Raw genomic sequence first — 22,676 nt, forward strand, 5'->3', positions numbered from 1 at the left:
CCCTCCCAAGCAGACGCCAGGATGAGCCACATTCGGGATGCCCTTCTTTGTTGGGTAGAAGATGCGTTTCCTGAACCTGTATCCCGGGCCCAAGCTAACAAGCCTCATCACACTCAGCAAGGTCTGGTGGTCCCACTCGCAACATCAGCACCAATAGCTAATCTGTGAACCTGCTGAGTATGTTGAAGGAATTTGGGGTGTGAGCACTATGGTGGCCTCAGCAGCTGACGTTGAAGGGCAGGTTGGCTGGCTGTCCATAGGTGGCGATACATGGCGCCGGACACTGTCACCAGCTGTTTCTGAAGATGAGCTCCCCCTGCTTCTTTCAGCAACCCGTCTCCTCCTACTCCTCTTTGACTCTCCCTCTGAACTGTCCCCTTGGTCATCTTGTCTCTTAGGAACACAAGTGGCATCCGCATAATCATAATCATCCTCCCCAGCTTCACTTGCCTCAGACACCTCATAAACTGCACCAACAGCAGGAACTTCATCATCCTCCTCCTCACACGTTATGTCCATAGTGTCGCCTACCTCAGACATATGAGGTGGTGTAACTTGCTTAGCGCCTTCATCTTGTTGTAACAATAATGTCTGTTAATCAGTTTATTCCCCACCAAATAACTCCTGCGAAGTGTCAAATGCAGTAAATGTGGTGCTTGTAGTAGCGCTGGTGGATGCGGAAGATGAGGTGTTCTGTGTTAAATAGTCAACCACGTCCTGAAAATCTTGGGAGTTGATGGGACGTGCCTGCTTCTGAGTACTATACTTTGGGCCAGGGCCGCACGAAATCACATCAGCACAACCTTAAACAGACCTGCCGGGTGGCCTGCCTCTGGGTCTGTCTCTGGCTCTGCCTGTTGTTTTTGGCCATACCAGGAGGGTGTGTGGGGGGGTGATGTTGGGGGGGTGAAGTGAAAGGTATGCACTGACTTGACTAATACAATGTGCAGTTACACAGGTGCAGTGAAAGGTATGCAGTGATTGGTATTACAATACAATGTGCAGCTATCACACACGTGCAGTTAACAGGTATGCACAGACTGGTATATTACACAGCGTGCGGTCACACAGGTACTGTGAACAATTATGCAATGACTAGTATTACAAATTTGCAGCTATCACACACACAGGTACCGTGAACAGGTGCAGTGACTGGTATATAACACTGCTTGCGGTCATGTAGGTATGTAGGTAGGTACACTGAACAGGTGGGTGTGCAGTGATTGGTATAACAAATGTGCAGCTGTCACACACACAGGTACCATCAACAGGTGCAGTGACACTGCATATATCCCATTGCTTGTGGTCACGTAGGTAGGTAGGTGCACTGAACACAGGTGGGTATGCAGTGATTGGTATTACAATTGGGCAGCTGTCACACACACAGGTACCGTCAACAGGTGCAGTGACACTGCGTATATCACATTGCTTGTGGTCAAGTAGGTAGGTAGGTGCACTGAACACAGGTGGGTATGCAGTGATTGGTATTACAAATGTGCAGCTGTCACACACACAGGTGCCGTCAACAGGTGCAATGACACTGCGTGCGCTCACATAGGTAGGTAGGTGCACTGAACACAGGTGGGTATGCAGTGATTAGTATAAGAAATGTGCAGCTGTCATGATCAACAACAACAAGAAAAAGCGTCCATGACACTACAAATCATTAAACAACCAACTCCATAATGGTCATATGAAATACTTTATTAAGGGTAACAAGAATAAAATCAAATAAAATCAATCAGCAGTGGGTCTATACGTATGGGGTACTCACAAAAAGATATCGAATAAATAAAGACCTGTGTCACAGTAGTACATCATAAGGCAAGCGGCCGTATTGCAGCAGTATAGGTAACAAATGTATAATGAATCACCTAGCAGCACGGTGTAATGAACAATCACACAAATACAATGACCATGCTGCTCGTACCTATAAACATATGTGTATAATTAAGCCATGCACTTACCCACTGGGAGAGTCCCCACACAACAAGACCCCAATGCTGTGCGCAATCTCACGCGTGCCGGACCCCTGTCCTTCGTCGGAGATATCTGCACAATTCAAAAACCCTTTTTAAACTCCCGAGAGCTGCCGAGTTCCAGTGGGCGTGGCCACACCCACCGCCGGACTGCGCTTGCGTGTCATTACGCACGTACCCAGTCAGGCCACTGTCGTAACCAAGCCTCGAGTCCGTCAGGCCCGCCCCAGGGGAAATGCATGGTGAATTATGACTAACGGAGTAAAGCGATATATAATTTATATATACAAAATGAATAAATATAATACTTAGATCAAATCAATGTGGACAGCACTGTTAATGCATATCAGTATAAAATCTATAGGGCAACGAATTTACAACTCTCTATCTGTTCACAACAATTCCGAGCACTCCAGTGACATCTTGTGGAGGAAAACTAAATAGCAATGACTGTGAGCTAAATATCACCAAGCATTTACAAATGAATACCACCCAGCAAGAAAAGGGGTAACAAAATATTTTAGGGGGAATAAATAATTCACAGTCACCTGCAACTTAATAAAAAAAAAAAAAAAATATATATATATATAAAAAAATATATATATATATATATATATATATATATAAATATATATATATATATATATAAATATATAAATATATATAAAAAAAAAAATATATATATATATATATATATATATATATTTTTTTTTTTATTAAGTTGCAGGTGACTGTGAATTATTTATTCCCCCTAAAATATTTTGTTACCCCTTTTCTTGCTGGGTGGTATTCATTTGTAAATGCTTGGTGATATTTAGCTCACAGTCATTGCTATTTAGTTTTCCTCCACAAGATGTCACTGGAGTGCTCGGAATTGTTGTGAACACTAGTCATATCCATTGTGCTCAGTGATGCAAATATAACACCTCATAAAATAAAAAATATAATAAATATAAATCCATACACAAAAACTACATAATATCCATTCCATAATTCTCAACATTTCATCCCAATCTATAACATCATCTACAGCATAAGTGATTATGTACATATTTAAATATACAGTAATTACTACATCATTTACTCCACTTAGTGCCCTAATTAAATCTCATTTATCTGACACACACACACACACACACACACACACACACACACACACACACACACACACACACACACACACACACACACACACACACACACACACACACACACACACACACACACACACACACACACACACACACACACGTACCATCAACAGGTGCAGTGACACTGCATATATAACACTGCATGCGGTCACGTAGGTAGGAAGTTGCACTGAACACAGGTAGGTATGCAGTGATTGGTATTACAAATGTCCAGCTGTCCCACACACACACAGGTACCGTCAACAGGTGCAGTGACACTGCAAGCGCTCACGTAGGTAGGTAGGTGCACTGAACACAGGTGGGTATGCAGGGATTGGTATTACAAATGTGCAGCTGTCACACACACATACACAGGTACCGTCAACAGCTGCAGTGACACTGCTTGCGCACACATAGTTAGGTAGGTGCACTGAACACAGGTGGGTATACAGTGATTGGTATTACAAATGTGCAGCTGTCACACACACAGGTAGTCACTGAATGTGCTCGGTCTGGCAGTGGCACAGTAGGAATTACCAAGGGGCCAAGGTTCCACAAGCAGCTGCGACTGACTAACAGGGCTGTATTATACTGTATATGCAACACAAGTGTCTGTGGGACGCACACACAAAAAAAAAATAGATCACAAGAAGAACATTGGCTCTCAAAAGAGCTGTTGAGGATGAGGAGTGCTTTTTAGCAATACGATCAGCAAAAAGAGCAACCTAACAAGCTTAACACAAGAGCCTAACTAAGATTTCCCTATGTCGGCAGCAAGGTTCTCTGCCTTCTATAATTACTGCAGCCACACGAGTGAGTGAAAAGGCTGACGCTGCCTGCCTTTTATAAGGGGGGGCTCCAGGAGGAAGTGTAGCCTGATTGGCTACCCTGTGCCTGCTGACTGTGATGTAAAGGGTCAAAGTTGACCCTAATGATGTAGTATACAGGGCGGGTCGAATTCGCATATAGTTCGCGGTTCACCGCAAACGCGAACCAACGAAGTTCGCGCAAATAAGTTCACGGGCGAACCGTTCGGACCATCTCTAATGCACGCAGACACTTTCCATCACCAATGGGCTGGAGGGAAGTGATTAAGCAAAAGATAAAAAATTATCTCCTAGGGAAGATTTTGGGGAAAAATTTAATTAATAAGGCCCTGGTGTTTAATATTTCTACAGATATATGTATGTAAAATAGTAACTATCAAATACTTGGATCTTGTTTAATAGTCCCACGTCTGTATTCAATTCATACAGGTATATGCAATATGTGACAGCAACAGTCCATTTCAGACAAATTCCAACGAACCCTTTATATTTATAAACAAAACTATTAAAATCTAATAAAAATACTTGAAAAAAAAAATATAGTTTAAATCCACTGCGAACTGAGAACAAAGGAAAGGGGAACTATAAAAAGGAGGGGGGGGGGGGGGCATTTTTTGCCAACACAGAACAAAAATCCAGAAGACATCTATAAAAGTAAAGGGCAGTAGACAGTAGGATGTGGGGGGATGGGTGGAAAAACATGGGGTGGGGGAGAGCGCACTCAGGTTGTCATTCAATAAAAATGGCCAGCCGGCCGTGGAATATTCTCACCTGGATCTGTGGTTGACTGTCCCATACGGGGTGGCCAGCAAAAAGGCTTTGTCCCACTTGGACCGGGGACCAAGTCTTGGCAGAAGTCCTCCTCCACAAGGCGTGAAGACGACAGCCTCCTTCAGAGCTGTAGTAGCAGGCTGCTGTTCTGGTATATTTTCCACCTAGCCTGAGTGCTGTGATGCCACTATAGGCGGCTGCACTGTCAGGCAGTCGTGGGTGGGTTAAGAAATTTGAGTTTAAGCGATTTGCCAGTGCAAGTGTATGCAAGTAGGAAATAGGCGGCGGCTGTTGTGTGAATCAAAAGTAAAAACATTCTACCACCCAGGCCAAAAATCACTTATATGAGATGTAAGACAATTAGAAACTTAATAGCACCGAGTAGACTTAAACCTCTAGAGGGGTCCAACCCTACACACAAAAAGATCCAGAGATCCATTGGAAATTACAAGTGTAAAAAGAAAAAATGTTTATGCTGCAATAATATTGAGGTTGATAAAAAGAATTTCTGCTCAAAAGTAAACAATAAAAGTTGGCCTATTAAACAACATCTTACCTGCAAGAGTGACTATGTTATTTACCTATTGGAGTGCCCATGTGGCTTACAATATATAGGCCGCACCAAACAACCACTCCACAAACGAATTAATAAACACAGAGAGAACATTAAAAAGGTTACATGAAACATAGCGTTTTTAAACATTATGACCAAATGCACAACAGGGATTACAGCAAAGTGAAAATTACTATTATGGAACAAATTGTGGACAAAAATAGATTCTCTCGATTCAGGGCCCTGTGCAATAAGGAAACATATTGGATCCTACAGATGGAGACCCTAACTCCATATGGATTAAATATAGCACTGGAAAGTATGATGGACTAAACTTTTAGGAATTTTAGGACAATATATTTATGCTAAAGACAGTAAAGACAGCACCATCCCTGGAGCTATTCAAATCCAGACTGAAAAGCCACCTGTTTAGCCTGGCATTTCCAGATTTATAAAATTTCTTCCTCTGTACCACGATGGTCTGAGCCATGCTTATGCGCTTTGAGTCCCACGGGAGAAAAGCGCTTTACAAATGTTATTTGTTGTTGTTGTTGTTGTTGCTTTTAGGGTCTTTCAGTATTAATGTATTGTATTTGGACTCTTGTGATTGACTGTATATCATAGAATTATTATTTTTAACTTTTTTATTATTATCCGTTTATTTAAGTACAGTTAACTTTTAGTACCGTAAATTTCAATGTCTACATCAATTTCTATTTAGCAAAGTTATATTTATTTGTGAATCTCCATACCACTCAGTGTCACTGTATGTTGGTGGAACTTGATTACAAAAAAACCATTTATAGCCTTCTAGTGCTTGTAATAGTATTAGCATCCCAAAAAACTCCACCAATAATATCCCCTCATAGGTTAGTATTGTACCAGCGCCATCTGTTTATTCCTCATAGGTTAGTGACACACCAGCGCCATCTGTTGGTTCTAAACCCCCTGCTAACGCCCTCTTGAATTATATTTGCATAATTATTGTCTTTTCCACTTTTCTTATGATTTCATGCATTTGTAAAGTCTTTACTTACCTTCTAACACCACCATTGTCTAAAACTAAGTATGTTCTACAGTTTGAAGGTTTTTGGAATTCAATTAATTGAATTATCTTTTTTTATCACCATCAGTTGTTACCAGACTTCCCACAATGCAGCCAGTCCTAACTTTAACTTCAAGTCTTTGATGCCTTTTGGTACATATTTGCCAATGAGCTGATGGATTAACATCTGTCTGAAGCAGATGTGGTGATAATACACTCACATAATACTCCAATATGATGGAATTCAACACCATAGCTTTATATATGTGACAATATTGTGGCATGACCCATTTCTATGTATTATGAGCCATAGATGTATTATTATACAGTTTAATGATGTGGCACTAACACATGACATAATCCATATAAAGTGGGACATCCCTCAATTATCTAATTAAGTATTCAAAGCCTCCATTTACCCATGGATCTCTATTTGAGAGTATCCATTCCTTTCCTTTTAAACCCTTCTTGCGATGAGAATAACCCACTCACAACGACTTCATTTTAACTACAATGCATCATGGTCCACCAGCATATCAGCATACTAACGTGGGATTGGATAATCTTCCACTCCATGTCACACCACTCAATGAAGAGTGCATTGTATATAAACCCATCTCAATTGTAACAATATTTTAGCCTGATGAAAGAGGGTTGAGCCCTCTGAAAGGCGTTGCTTAGCTACAATAAAAGTTTTTACTTTTGATTCACACGGCAGCCGCCGCCTATTTCCTACTTGCATACACTTGCACTGGCAAATCGCTTAAACTCAAATTTCTCAACCCACCCACGACTGCCTGACAGTGCAGCCGCCTATAGTGGCATCACAGCACTCAGGCTAGGTGGAAAATATACCAGAACAGCAGCCTGCTACTACAGCTCTGAAGGAGGCTATCATCTTCACGCCTTGTGGAGGAGGACTTCTGCCAAGACTTGGTCCCCGGTCCAAGTGGGACAAAGCCTTTTTGCTGGCCACCCCATATGGGACAGTCAGCCACAGATCCAGGTGAGAATATTCCACGGCCGGCTGGCCATTTTTATTGAATGACAACCTGAGTGCGCTCTCCCCCACCCCTTCTTTTTCCACCCATCCCCCCACATCCCACTGTCTAATGCAGATTATATACCACCTAGAGTGGCACCCAAGAGAGCAGCACCCTTCGATGACAACTACACAGACTTGCACAGTATTGTCAAGATCGTTCCCTCTGTCTAACACGGTGGTTTAGGCTCCTTTTCTCTTCACTGTTACATCCTATCTGGAACTACGCAATCCCAGATTTGAATCACCAGAGCAGAGGACAATACAAGACACCATCAAAATGAACTACTGCTATAACAGAGAAAAAATTCGGGAATCTTTAGACATCGATTGCACTTCTACTTTCAATATCCCGGATATTCATTCAAATCCAGCCCATGCAAAAGTTATAATTAGCCTAATGCGCAACCTTGAAAGCCTGATGGAAAAAGAGATCAAACACAATCTGGATATACATTTTATGAAAATGTATCAAAAAGCCAAGATAGTATCAAGAGGTTTAAGATCAAGTATTCAATCTGCCTTTATGGACGACCATACCTTTACAGACAATTGGGACAATTTTTGGGACCTCAAAGCCCTGGAGGCTATGGATCTAATCATCGCTAAACGTACAGCTATTATACAAAAACTACAACCAGAAATACAGCAGTGCACACAGAAATTAGAACCTTTTTCTATGGAAGACGTATATAAATACTGGGACAAAAAAATAAGCCAAAAGCTTAACGAACTGGAAAGGGACACATACCACTCCAAACTGGAAAAATTTAAACGGGATCAAGAAGACTACCGGAAACAAATCAGGAGACCTCTAAACTTTCACTCTCTGATGTCTCATCAGATTCAGATTGTTCGTACACAGAGTTGCCCAATACTGTACCATGTAGCCCAGTTGTCACAGTGATACGCTCCCTCACAGAAAGCAATACACTGAATCCTGATGTGCTACAAGCCAGAGTTTCAATGCCATGCCCAGAACCAGGAGTTAATTCAACAGGTACAACCCAACAGAACAACGAAAATTGCATTGCTATACCACCTCCTTTTTTAGGGTTAAGCCCCATTCAAACATCCAACAAAATTATAGCAAAAAAAAGGAAAAAAGACCAGTTACAAACAAACCCCAGCAAACTCCCAATACTGGTGAATTCGTCCATAGTTCAATTTCTATGAAAACAATCTCCCAAAAACAACCAGGTAAACAGAAAAGAAGGGACGTACAAGCCTTCATTAGGAAACTCTCCTTACAAAGGTACTTCATCACTCAGGAACTAAAAAGAAATGGCACCAAGGGAGTGGTACCCCTGGCAGTAATTGTAGAAGATCCAAACACAAAGACAACCATGGGACATGATCAGGATCCCCTCAACAATATCCTAAGTTTACCGATAAGAACCAACTTAAGGGGAAAATCCAAATTAAACCCCACCAACTTTAGGGGGAATTTTGTAGAGACCTTTGGATCACTGGTTTCCAAGGAAATAAACACTCTGAATGAAAAACCTCTTACAAATACTAATCTCAACAAAAGCGAAAGACAAGCTCTGAAAAATTTGAAGTCTAACAAAACCATAGTCATTAGGGAAGCAGATAAAGGAGGAGGAGTAGTAGTCCAAAATAGAACAGCGTATACAGAAGAAGCTAAACGTATACTACAGGACACCAACTACTATAAGAAATTAAATAAGGACCCTACAGAACTTTTCTTAGGCAAATACAATACACTCATATCAGGGGCATACAAAAGAAATATCCTTACTAAAGATGAATTCAATTTCTTAACTGTTTTGACACCAGAAATCCCCTTCTTTTACCATTTACCCAAAATTCATAAGGATCCGTTAAACCCACCAGGACGCCCTATAATTTCCGGCATTCACTCAATCACGTGCAATCTATCCCATCTTATAGACTTACATTTACAAAAATTTGTGAAGGCTTTACCGGCATACTTGAAAGATACCACTCATACTATTACCACCTTAGAACCAATTAAGTGGCAACCCGATTATATGTGGGCCACTCTAGATGCGTGCTCCCTATACAGTAACATACCTCAAGATAAAGGCCTCCAGGGAGTTGCATACTTCCTGGAAGGTGACCCATTGATGCCAGAAACACAAAAGGATTTTATCATTGACTCTATTGATTTTATTTTAAAATCAAATTATTTTATGTTTTTAGAGGATATCTACCTACAGACTAGAGGGACAGCAATGGGGACCAGGTTCGCACCAAGTTTTGCTAATCTTTATATGGGTTGGCTGGAGGATACACTGATCTGGTCTGCCAGCAACCCGTATAGTGCGAACCTGGTCCTCCATAGGAGATTTATTGACGACATCATTTGTATATGGCAAGGAACAGAAGACAAACGTAACCACTTGAGGACTACAGTCTTTCTACCCCTTAAGGACCGGCCACTTTTTTTCCATTCAGACCACTGCAGCTTTCACGGTTTATTGCTCGCTCATACAACCTACCACCTAAATGAATTTTGGCTCCTTTTCTTGTCACTAATAAAGCTTTCTTTTGGTGCTATTTGATTGCTCCTGTGATTTTTACTTTTTATTATATTCATCAAAAAAAGACATGAATTTTGGCAAAAAAATGATTTTTTTAACTTTCTGTGCTGACAATTTTCAAATAAAGTAAAATTTCTGTATACATGCAGCGCGAAAAATGTGGACAAACATGTTTTTGATAAAAAAAAAAACCATTCAGTGTATATTTATTGGTTTGGGTAAAAGTTATAGCGTTTACAAACTATGGTGCAAAAAGTGAATTTTGCCATTTTCAAGCATCTATGACTTTTCTGACCCCCTGTCATGTTTCATGAGGGGCTAGAATTCCAGGATAGTATAAATACCCCCCAAATGACCCCATTTTGGAAAGAAGACATCCCAAAGTATTCACTGAGAGGCATAGTGAGTTCATAGAAGATGTTATTTTTTGTCACAAGTAAGCGGAAAATGACACTTTGTGAGAAAAAAAAAGAAAAAAAAAAGAATCCATTTCTTCTAACTTGCGACAAAAAAAAATGAAATCTGCCACGGACTCACCATGCCCCTCTCTGAATACCTTGAAGTGTCTACTTTCCAAAATGGGGTCATTTGTGGGGTGTGTTTACTGTCCTCGCATTTTGGGGGGTGCTAATTTGTAAGCACCCCTGTAAAGCCTAAAGGTGCTCATTGGACTTTGGGCCCCTTAGCGCAGTTAGGCTGCAAAAAAGTGCCACACATGTGGTATTGCCGTACTCAAGAGAAGTAGTAGAATGTGTTTTGGGGTGTATTTTTACACATACCCATGCTGGGTGGGAGAAATATCTCTGTAAATGACAATTTTTTCATTTTTTTTACACACAATTGTCCATTTACAGAGTTATTTCTCCCACCCAGCATGGGTATGTGTAAAAATACACCCCAAAACACATTGTACTACTTCTCCCGAGTACGGCGATACCACATGTGTGGCACTTTTTTGCACCCTAACTGCGCTAAAGGGCCCAAAGTCCAATGAGTACCTTTAGGATTTCACAAGTCATTTTGCGGAATTTGATTTCCAGACTACTCCTCACGGTTTAGGGCCCCTAAAATGCCAGGGCAGTATAGGAACCCCACAAATGACCCCATTCTAGAAAGAAGACACCCAAAGGTATTCCGTTAGGAGTATGGTGAGTTCATAGAAGATTTTATTTTTTGTCAAAAGTTAGCGGAAAATTGATTTTTATTGTTTTTTTCACAAAGTGTCATTTTCCACTAACTTGTGACAAAAAATAAAATCTTCTATGAACTCACCATACTCCTAACGGAATACCTTGAGGTGTCTTCTTTCTAAAACTGGGTCATTTGTGGGGTTCCTATACTGCCCTGGCATTTTAGGGGCCCTACACCGTGAGGAGTAGTCTGGAAATCAAATTCCGCAAAATGACCTGTGAAATCCTAAAGGTACTCATTGGACTTTGGGCCCTTTAGCGCAGTTAGGGTGCAAAAAAGTGCCACACATGTGGTATCGCCGTACTCGGGAGAAGTAGTACAATGTGTTTTGGGGTGTATTTTTACACATACCCATGCTGGGTGGGAGAAATAACTCTGTAAATGGACAATTGTGTGTAAAAAAATCAAAAGATTGTCATTTACAGAGGTATTTCTCCCACCCAGCATGGGTATGTGTAAAAATACACCCCAAAACACATTGTACTACTTCTCCCGAGTATGGCAATACCACATGTGTGGCACTTTTTTGCACCCTAACTGCGCTAAAGGGCCCAAAGTCCAATGAGTACCTTTAGGATTTCACAGGTCATTTTGCGAAATTTGATTTCCAGACTACTCCTCACGGTTTAGGGCCCCTAAAATGCCAGTTCAGTATAGAAACCCCACAAATGACCCCATTTTAGAAAGAAGACACCCCAAGGTATTCCGTTAGGAGTATGGTGAGTTCATAGAAGATTTTATTTTTTGTCACAAGTTAGTGGAAAATGACACTTTGTGAAAAAAACAATAAAAATCAATTTTCCGCTAACTTTTGACAAAAAATAAAATCTTCTATGAACTCACCATACTCCTAACGGAATACCTTTGGGTGTCTTCTTTCTAGAATGGGGTCATTTGTGGGGTTACTATACTGCCCTGGCATTTTAGGGGCCCTAAACCGTGAGGAGTAGTCTTGAAACCAAATGTCGCAAAATGACCTGTGAAATCCTAAAGGTACTCATTGGACTTTGGGCCTCTTAGCGTACTTAGGGTGTAAAAAAGTGCCACACATGTGGTACCGCCGTACTCAGGAAAAGTAGTATAATGTGTTTTGGGGTGTATTTTTACACATACCCATGCTAAGTGGGAGAAATATCTCTGTAAATGACAATTGTTTGATTTGTTTTACACACAATTGACCATTTACATAGAAATTTCTCCCACCCAGCATGGGTATGTGTAAAAATACACCCCAAAACACATTATACTACTTTTCCTGAGTACGGCGGTACCACATGTGTGACACTTTTTTGCAGCCTAGGTGCGCTAAGGGGCCCAACGTCCTATTCACGGGTCATTTTGAGGCATTTGTTTTCTAGACTACTCCTCGCGGTTTAGGGCCCCTAAAATGCCAGGGCAGTATAGGAACCCCACAAGTGACCCCATTTTAGAAAGAAGACACCCCAAGGTATTCCGTTAGGTGTATGGCGAGTTCATAGAAGATTTTATTTTTTGTCACAAGTTAGTGAAAAATGACACTTTGTGAAAAAAAACCAATAAAAATCAATTTCCGCTAACTTTTGACAAAAAATAAAATCTTCTATGAACTCGTCATACACCTAACAGAATACCTTGGGGTGTCTTTTTTTCTAAAATGGGGTCACTTGTGGGGTTCCTATACCGCCCTGGCATTTTACGGGCCCAAAACCGTGAGTAGTCTGGAAACCAAATGTCTCAAAATGACTGTTCAGGGGTATAAGCATCTGCAAATTTTGATGACAGGTGGTCTATGAGAGGGCGAATTTTGTGGAACCGGTCATAAGCAGGGTGGCCTTTTAGATGACAGGTTGTATTGGGCCTGATCTGATGGATAGGAGTGCTAGGGGGGTGACAGGAGGTGATTGATGGGTGTCTCAGGGGGTGGTTAGAGGGGAAAATAGATGCAATCAATGCACTGGGGAGGTGATTGGAAGGGGGTCTGAGGGGGATCTGAGGGTTTGGCCGAGTGATCAGGAGCCCACACGGGGCAAATTAGGGCCTGATCTGATGGGTAGGTGTGCTAGGGGGTGACAGGAGGTGATTGATGGGTGTCTCAAGGTGTGATTAGAGGGGGGAATAGATGCAAGCAATGCACTGGCGAGGTGATCAGGGCTGGGGTCTGAGGGCATTCTGAGGGTGTGGGCGGGTGATTGAGTGCCCTAGGGGCAGATAGGGGTCTAATCTGATAGGTAGCAGTGACAGGGGGTGATTGATGGGTAATTAGTGGGTGTTTAGGGTAGAGAACAGATGTGAACACTGCACTTGGGAGGTGATCGGACGTCGGATCTGCGGGCGATCTATTGGTGTGGGTGGGTGATCAGATTGCCCGCAAGGGGCAGGTTAGGGGCTGATTGATGGGTGGCAGTGACAGCGGGTGATTGATGGGTGGCAGTGACAGGGGGTGATTGATGGGTGATTGATAGGTGATTGACAGGTGATCAGTGGGTTATTACAGGGAAGGACAGATGTAAATAATGCCCTGGCGAATTGATAAGGGGGGGTCTGAGGGCAATCTGAGCGTGTAGGCGGGTGATTGGGTGCCCACAAGGGGCAGATTAGGGTCTGATCTGATGGGTAACAGTGACAGGTGGTGATAGGGGGTGATTGATGGGTAATTAGTGGGTGTTTAGAGGAGAGAATAGATGGAAACACTGCGCTTGGGTGGTGATCTGATGTCGGATCTGCGGGCGATCTATTGGTGTGGGTGGGTGATCAGTTTGCCCGCAAGGGGCAGGTTAGGGGCTGATTGATGGGTGGCAGTGACAGGGGTGATTGATGGGTGATTGACAGGTGATTGACAGGTGATCAGTGGGTTATTACAGGGAAGGACAGATGTAAATAATGCCCTGGCGAATTGATAAGGGGGGGTCTGAGGGCAATCTGAGCGTGTAGGCGGGTGATTGGGTGCCCGCAAGGGGCAGATTAGGGTCTGATCTGATTAGGGGGTGATTGATGGGTGATTGATGGGTAATTAGTGAGTGTTTAGAGGAGAGAATAGATGGAAACACTGCGCTTGGGTGGTGATCTGATGTCGGATCTGCGGGCGATCTATTGGTGTGGGTGGGTGATCAGTTTGCCCGCAAGGGGCAGGTTAGGGGCTGATTGTTGGGTGGCAGTGACAGGGGGTGATTGATGGGTGATAGGTGATTGGCAGGGGGGGGGGGGTCTGAGGGCAATCTGAGCGTGTGGGCGGGTGATTGGGTGCCCGCAAGGGGCAGCTTAGGGTCTGATCTGATAGGTAACAGTGACAGGTGGTGATAGGGGGTGATTGATGGGTGATTGATGGGTAATTAGTGGGTGTTTAGAGAAGATAACAGATGTAAACAATACATTTGGGAGGTAATCTGACGGCGGGTTTGCGGCTGATCTAATGGTGTGGGTGGGTGATCAGATTGCCCGCAAGGGGCAGGTTAGGGGCTGATTGATGGGTGGCAGTGACAGGGGGTGACAGGGGGTGATTGATGGGTGATAGGTGATTGGCAGGTGATTGACAGGTGATCAGTGGGTTATTACAGGGAAGAACAGATGTAATTAATGCACTGGCGAATTGATAAGGGGGGGTCAGAGGGCAATCTGAGCGTGTTGGCGGGTGATTGGGTGCCCGCAAGGGGCAGATTAGGGTCTGATCTGATAGGTAAAAGTGACAGGTGGTGATAGGGGGTGATTGATGGGTGATTGATGGGTAATTAGTGGGTGTTTAGAGGAGAGAATAGATGTAAACAATGGATTTGGGAGGTGATCTGATGTCGGATCTGCGGGCGATCTATTGGTGTGGGTGGGTGATCAGATTGCCCGCAAGGGGCAGGTTAGGGGCTGATTGTTGGGTGGCAGTGACAGGGGGTGATTGATGGGTGATTGATGGGTGATTGATGGGTGATTGACGGGTGATTGACAGGTTATCAGGGAAGATAGATGCATACAGTACACAGGGGGGAGGGGTCTGGGGGGGGGGTCTGGGGAGAATCTGAGGGGTGGGGGGGTGATCAGGAGGGGGCAGGGGGCAGGGGGGGGATAAAAAAAAATAGCGTTGACAGATAGTGACAGGGAGTGATTGATGGGTTATTAGGGGGGTGATTGGGTGCAAACAGGGGTCTGGGGGGTGGGCAGGGGGGGGTCTGAGGGGTGCTGTGGGCGATCAGTGGGCGGGGGGGGGGGGCAGATCAGTGTGTTTGGGTGCAGACTAGGGTGGCTGCAGCCTGCCCTGGTGGTCCCTCGGACACTGGGACCACCAGGGCAGGAGGCAGCCTGTATAATACACTTTGTATACATTACAAAGTGTATTATACACTTTGTAGCGGCGATCGCGGGGTTAACATCCTGCCGGCGCTTCCGCATGGCCGGCGGGATGTTACGGCGGGTGGGCGGAGCCAGTTGCCGGGGAAGCGCGCGTCATCAATGACGCGATCGCTCCCCCGGCATGCCTAAAGGACGCGCCGCCTGAAGGCGTATTGCGGTCCTTTAGGCGTCCACTTTGCCGCCGCCCATGGGCTGTGGGCGGTCGGCAAGTGGTTAAAGAATACATTAACTATCTCAACCAAAACCAATTTGGTCTTTCCTTTACTGCAAATATACACCCTAACACCATAGATTTTTTAGACCTGACCATTTATGTAGAAGAATCCACGCAGAAGATTGCAACGAGAACATTTTTCAAAAAAACTGACTGTAATGGCTATTTAAACTATACCAGGGAACATTATAAACCGTCGTTGAAAAACGTGCAATATGATCAATTTAGGAGAATCAGGAGAAACTGTACAAGAACCAGTGATTTCGAAGAACAATCAAAATTATTGAAGAAGAGATTTCTGCATAAAAAATATCCAAACAAAATTGTAGAAGACGCCTTAATCAAAGCAACCAATCTCACCCAACAAGATTGTTTAGCACCTAAGAAGAATACAGAAAATGTACTGACAAATAGAAAAGACTTGAATTTTATAATGAATTTTTATAGCCAACACAAGGAGTGTAGATCCATTATAGAAAAGTACTGGAGCCTATTACTTAATGACCCCATTCTAAAAACCATTCTACCACCCAGGCCAAAAATCACTTATAGGAGAGGTAAGACAATTAGAAACTTAATAGCACCGAGTAGACATAAACCTCTAGAGGGGTCCAACCCTACACACAAAAAGATCCAGAGATCCATTGGAAATTACAAGTGTAAAAAGAAAAACATTTTATGCTGCAATAATATTGAGGTTGATAAAAAGAATTTCAGCTCAAAAGTAAACAATAAAAGTTGGCCTATTAAACAACATCTTACCTGCAAGAGTGACTATGTTATTTACCTATTGGAGTGCCCATGTGGCTTACAATATATAGGCCGCACCAAACAACCACTCCACAAACGAATTAATAAACACAGAGAGAACATTAAAAAAGGTTACATGAAACATAGCGTTTCTAAACATTATGACCAAATGCACAACAGGGATTACAGCAAAGTGAAAATTACCATTATGGAACAAATTGTGGACAAAAATAGATTATCTCGATTCAGGGCCCTGTGCAATAAGGAAACATATTGGATCCTACAGATGGAGACCCTAACTCCATATGGATTAAATATAGCACTGGAAAGTATGATGGACTAAACTTTTAGGAATTTTAGGACAATATATTTATGCTTTTAGGGTCTTTCAGTCTTTTAGTATTGTATTTGGACTCTTGTGATTGACTGTATATCATAGAATTATTATTTTTAACTTTTTTATTATTATCCGTTTATTTAAGTACAGTTAACTTTTAGTACCGTAAATTTCAATGTCTACATCAATTTCTATTTAGCAAAGTTATATTTATTTGTGAATCTCCATACCACTCAGTGTCACTGTATGTTGGTGGAACTTGATTACAAAAAAACCATTTATAGCCTTCTAGTGCTTGTAATAGTATTAGCATCCCAAAAAACTCCACCAATAATATCCCCTCATAGGTTAGTATTGTACCAGCGCCATCTGTTTATTCCTCATAGGTTAGTGACACACCAGCGCCATCTGTTGGTTCTAAACCCCCTGCTAACGCCCTCTTGAATTATATTTGCATAATTATTGTCTTTTCCACTTTTCTTATGATTTCATGCATTTGTAAAGTCTTTACTTACCTTCTAACACCACCATTGTCTAAAACTAAGTATGTTCTACAGTTTGAAGATTTTTGGAATTCAATTAATTGAATTATCTTTTTTATCACCATCAGTTGTTACCAGACTTCCCACAATGCAGCCAGTCCTAACTTTAACTTCAAGTCTTTGATGCCTTTTGGTACATATTTGCCAATGAGCTGATGGATTAACATCTGTCTGAAGCAGATGTGGTGATAATACACTCACATAATACTCCAATATGATGGAATTCAACACCATAGCTTTATATATGTGACAATATTGTGGCATGACCCATTTCTATGTATTATGAGCCATAGATGTATTATTATACAGTTTAATGATGTGGCACTAACACATGACATAATCCATATAAAGTGGGACATCCCTCAATTATCTAATTAAGTATTCAAAGCCTCCATTTACCCATGGATCTCTATTTGAGAGTATCCATTCCTTTCCTTTTAAACCCTTCTTGCGATGAGAATAACCCACTCACAACGACTTCATTTTAACTACAATGCATCATGGTCCACCAGCATATCAGCATACTAACGTGGGATTGGATAATCTCCCACACCATGTCACACCAATCAATGAAGAGTGCATTGTATATAAACCCATCTCAATTGTAACAATATTTTAGCCTGATGAAAGAGGGTTGAGCCCTCTGAAACGCGTTGCTTAGCTACAATAAAATTTTTTACTTTTGATTCACACGGCAGCCGCCGCCTATTTCCTACTTGCATACACTTGCACTGGCAAATCGCTTAAACTCAAATTTCTTAACCCACCCACGACTGCCTGACAGTGCAGCCACCTATAGTGGCATCACAGCACTCAGGCTAGGTGGAAAATATACCAGAACAGCAGCCTGCTACTACAGCTCTGAAGGAGGCTATCATCTTCACGCCTTGTGGAGGAGGACTTCTGCCAAGACTTGGTCCCCGGTCCAAGTGGGACAAAGCCTTTTTGCTGGCCACCCCATATGGGACAGTCAGCCACAGATCCAGGTGAGAATATTCCATGGCCGGCTGGCCATTTTTATTCAATGACAACCTGAGTGCGCTCTCCCCCACCCCTTCTTTTTCCACCCATCCCCCCACATCCCACTGTCTAATGCAGATTATATACCACCTAGAGTGGCACCCAAGAGAGCAGCACCCTTCGATGACAACTACACAGACTTGCACAGTATTGTCAAGATCGCTCCCTCTGTCCAACACAGGGGTTTAGGCTCCTTTCCTCTTCACTATAAAAGTAAAGGGTCATATATTAAAGTTATACTGCAATAATAAATTGCCTGCAAACACCCATAACATGTACAAAGAAATCAAGATTAAACTGCTGTATTACACAGAGCAACATGATGCAAAATTATTCTTTACAATACACCTAACATAAGCTGTCCCATGCAAAAGTATTATGCAGGTTGTCCCACGCTGAGGTAAAATTAACACTAGTGTATTATTGTCACTTTATGACTTAATGTTTGCCATACTTTTCCTTATTTGTAACTTTCCATTGCAGCTTGGTCATGTCTTATATTTAGCAAGTATGCAATAGGAGAAAATGGCAGTGCATCTTTCTGCAATCAATAAAATATAGATATACGGTAGATGAAGAAGAGAAGAGAAAATGGATGAAGAAATGTTTATTTTGTAAAATATATTTTTAGGGTGTGGCGTTTTGTGACTTTAATCCGTTGTGGTAAATAGCTAAGGTAGGAGTTAGTTATATTATTTTTTACTTTAGGAGCAGAGCTAGTTAAAGGGGGCAGCAATTGGAGAATGGAGATGTATGGCCATATTAGGCTGAATGGGGTGTGGCGATACTATAGAGAGTTTACAATATTTGCACTCAAGTTATGGTGATCTAGCCACTGTATGTAACTGGTTGGAGAGCACTGGTATTACTATTATGTGAGAAACTGCAGGAACTAAACACAACATTAGAATTCCATAGTAGGCTACTGGATTACAATACTGTCATAAAAAATTAGTTTGAGCCCTTTCTATGACTTTTCCTTGACTATTATGGCCTGTAGTCTCTGTTTAAATAGCTTTTATTGTGGACTGGAAATATTCTTATTATTATTCTTTACAGGAGATGACAGAATGCTTCATGGTTCTCTTTTCACGGCACCTGCTAATCTTGTCCATGGATCACCAAGAAAGGCGATTTATCTATCAGGTAAAGTAGATCAGATGCATCATGTTGAGAGTGGGGATGATCAATGAGATGCAAATTCATCTGAAATGATGCAAATTTTGATGCAAATGTATGCAGTTTGAAAAAACGAAAGGTTTAAATTGATTCGTCCATTTTCAAGCTGCATATATTTGCATAAAAATGTGCATCAACTTGGAAGAATTTGCATATCTTTGATCATCCCTAGTTGAAATTATATAGAGGACATAAAACTGCAATATAACCAACAGTTACAACAGTCACTTAACCACTTAAGCTCTCAGTCATTTTCACTTTATGCATAGAGTCAGAAAAAGCGAAGCTTCCGAGAGAAGCTGCCACTTTTTCTGCGGGGGAGAGGAATCAGTGATCGGGCACCATAGCCCGATTCATTGATTCCTGGGCTACCAAATCCGTGGCCGGGAGTGCGCGTGCACGCGCGCGCGCGCGCGCGATTGGCCTCGGGAACGCGCATGTCCTCCTTGACGTTTTTATACGTCAAGGAGGACAAAGTGGTTAACCAGTTATGCGATCGGAGACAGTATATCTACACCCCTTAAAACTTCATCTTAGCTCCAGGGACAAAGATATATGCACCTTGCCACGATCGCCTGCTGCGCACTCCCACCGTTTGATGAATGCGTACATGATTGGTAAAAGGGAACATGTATTCCAAAAGCCAATCAAAGTGCCTGTAAATCAATGATCACCAGCATCAGTGAGACGTCTACCACTAATCGCCACCCATTCACCAGCGTAATCTTGAGTGTCGCTATGGTAACGCTCGATCAGGACGATGGGAGTATCACCTAATGGCTGTATGCTCAATTGTAAGCGGTAGCGCAAATTTTGTAGTGCAGATTGCGAATATGCAATCTGTTACTATGATCTGCTGGAATGCCCGCAAGGAGGGACATGATATGAGAACATGTGTATCTAGGGAGACAGAGGGTGACTTCTGCAGGTCAGTTGGGCAATTTCTGACAATCGTTTGTTAGACTATATGAATGCATAGGGTTTGTATTCATTGGGCCAGATTTATCAAGAGTGCCTGAGACAAAATATTGGTAGGTTTTTAGAAATCCATGCAGAACTGTCTCCGGCATCTTAAGAAATCATTAGATAGTGCAGATTCCTTCTAAAACTATTGTAAAATAGGAGGAGCTAGGAAGGTCTCTCAGACAGTGCAGTGTGTGAGGGGAATTGCTGTTGCTGTGGTAACCAACACACCTGCTGTATTGATAGCAGCAGGCACTGGGAAATAATTCAGCAGGGGGGGTAGGGGGTGGAGCACCACAGAAATCATGTCTAGCCTGCACTCTGCAATCATGTCTAGCCTGCAGTTCTACACCTGTAGAACTGCTAGGAAGCACTTCGTAATCTGCGCCAGTTTAGGGATGGATTTTCACTTTTGTTAACTGCAGTGCAGCTCTAGAAATTCATGCTAAATTTCCACTATTACCTAGGATTTAAGAAGGTTCTTTTTATCATGCAGAACTGTTATCCCTGCTGGTTAGAACAGATTAAGAAGAAAAAACTGTCGGATATGCGTTGATAAATGTCCCCCATTGTTTTTTGCATAACAATGAGGGGGTGTTGCCCTTAATCAACATGGTTTGCTTTGTGATCACTGTGATTATATAGGTTTGAACACTAGGATGTAATGCTTGTATGTCTGCACGTCTGAAGAAGGGGATCCTCCGTGGCCCCGAAACAATTGTCATATTCAGTGCTACTGCTCACAAATGCACTAATGAATATAAAAATGCACTTTTGAAAAATGTATTGGTGTGCTAGCCAATTTTGGACTGTTTGTACTACATTGGATGTGGCTTTTCATCCCGGCTATGCACCCAAAATACCTACGGTAAGGTGTGCCTTCTCCAAACCTACTACTACAGTTTCTATAAAGCATCCTGATTAAAGTCATCCGATTACGACTGTCTCAGTCGATAATCAGGTGTGTATACACTACCCTTGATGCCCGACCGGTGTCCTGCAAGCGATCTGCCTGGTAGATCGCCGCTCCCCTGCCCACCGCGTGACAACATCCATGCGCTGCTTTATCGTCTGTCCCCCTCCTTGCATAGCAACAGAGCATGTCTGTCAGGCAGCCCCGGCCCAGTGATGTTGCCCAAGGGTATCGGGTCCTGATGCCCACCGGGCAACATTAGTCAAAGGTGTGTACGCACCTTTAGGAATACTTTGCTAAATAAACCTCTTCTAGTGTATCATTTCTAAGAATGTGTGTTTTGTATGCAGGGACTTCTGCCTCTGTCTGGCATGAATGTGGTGTGTGACCCAAGAAAAAATGGCTATAGCTTTGAAATCAGTGGTAAGTAATTTAAAGAGAATCTGTATTGTTAAAATCGCACAAAAGTAAACATACCAGTGTGTTAGGGGACATCTCCTATTACCCTCTGTCACAATTTCGCCGCTCCTCGCCGCATTAAAAGTGGTTAAAAACAGTTTTAAAAAGTTTGTTTATAAACAAACAAAATGGCCACCAAAACAGGAAGTAAGTTGATGTACAGTATGTCCACACATAGAAAATACATCCATACACAAGCAGGCTGTATACAGCCTTCCTTTTGAATCTCAAGAGATCATTTGTGTGTTTCTTTCCCCCTGCGGCTATCTTCCACTGAAGTGTCAGGCTGTTTCTTCCTGCAGAGTGCAGACAGCTCTGCCTGTATGTAATTTCTCAGTATGTGAAAGCCCAGCCAGGTCAGAGGAGGATTTATTCAGCTTGTAAAAGATAAGAGAGAAGAGAGAAGCTTCCCTAATCTAAATAATACACAGGCAGTGTGCAGAGAGCAGGGAGATGCATCACAGAACCACAACACTGAAAAACTTTGCAGCCTTCCAGACACAGGCTGACAAGTCTGACAAGAGAGAGATAAGTTGATTTATTACAGAGATGGTGATAGTAGAACGTGCTGCAGTAAGCCAGAACACATTAGAATAGCTTTTGGAACTTGTAGGATGATAAAAAACAGGATGCAATTTTTGTTACGGAGTCTCTTTAAGGAAAATTGCATAAAATGCAACTGGATTATACCTTGAATTGGAATAAACTTTGTAATCTAAAATTATTTATTCCTGGGAAATAGCTTAGAAAGTTTAACAGCAGCATTACATTCTGAATCAGATTAACATCTACACAACCATGTTTCTTAGCTCAATAAAGTTCTCTTTATGTCTCTTAACAAGTTTTAAGCATTGTTACTTTTCATTCTGCTAATATGAAACATGTTGAGTTAAAGCACTGTTGTTGTCATACTATTGCT

The 22,676-nt window shown here is 42.2% G+C and overlaps 1 protein-coding gene across 1 annotated transcript in view; it reads left to right on the forward strand.

The window, feature by feature from the left end:
• Positions 1-22,676, forward strand: part of LOC137521462 (probable pleckstrin homology domain-containing family N member 1) — a 124,218-nt gene that overhangs the window by 61,542 nt on the left and 40,000 nt on the right. The window contains exons 5-6 of the mRNA XM_068240754.1: positions 19,303-19,389; positions 21,649-21,721. Of these exons, the coding sequence (XP_068096855.1) occupies positions 19,303-19,389; positions 21,649-21,721 (160 nt within the window). The remainder of the gene's footprint in view (positions 1-19,302; positions 19,390-21,648; positions 21,722-22,676) is intronic.

Source organism: Hyperolius riggenbachi, chromosome 6 (assembly GCF_040937935.1).
Source record: "Hyperolius riggenbachi isolate aHypRig1 chromosome 6, aHypRig1.pri, whole genome shotgun sequence".
Lineage (NCBI taxonomy): Eukaryota > Metazoa > Chordata > Amphibia > Anura > Hyperoliidae > Hyperolius > Hyperolius riggenbachi.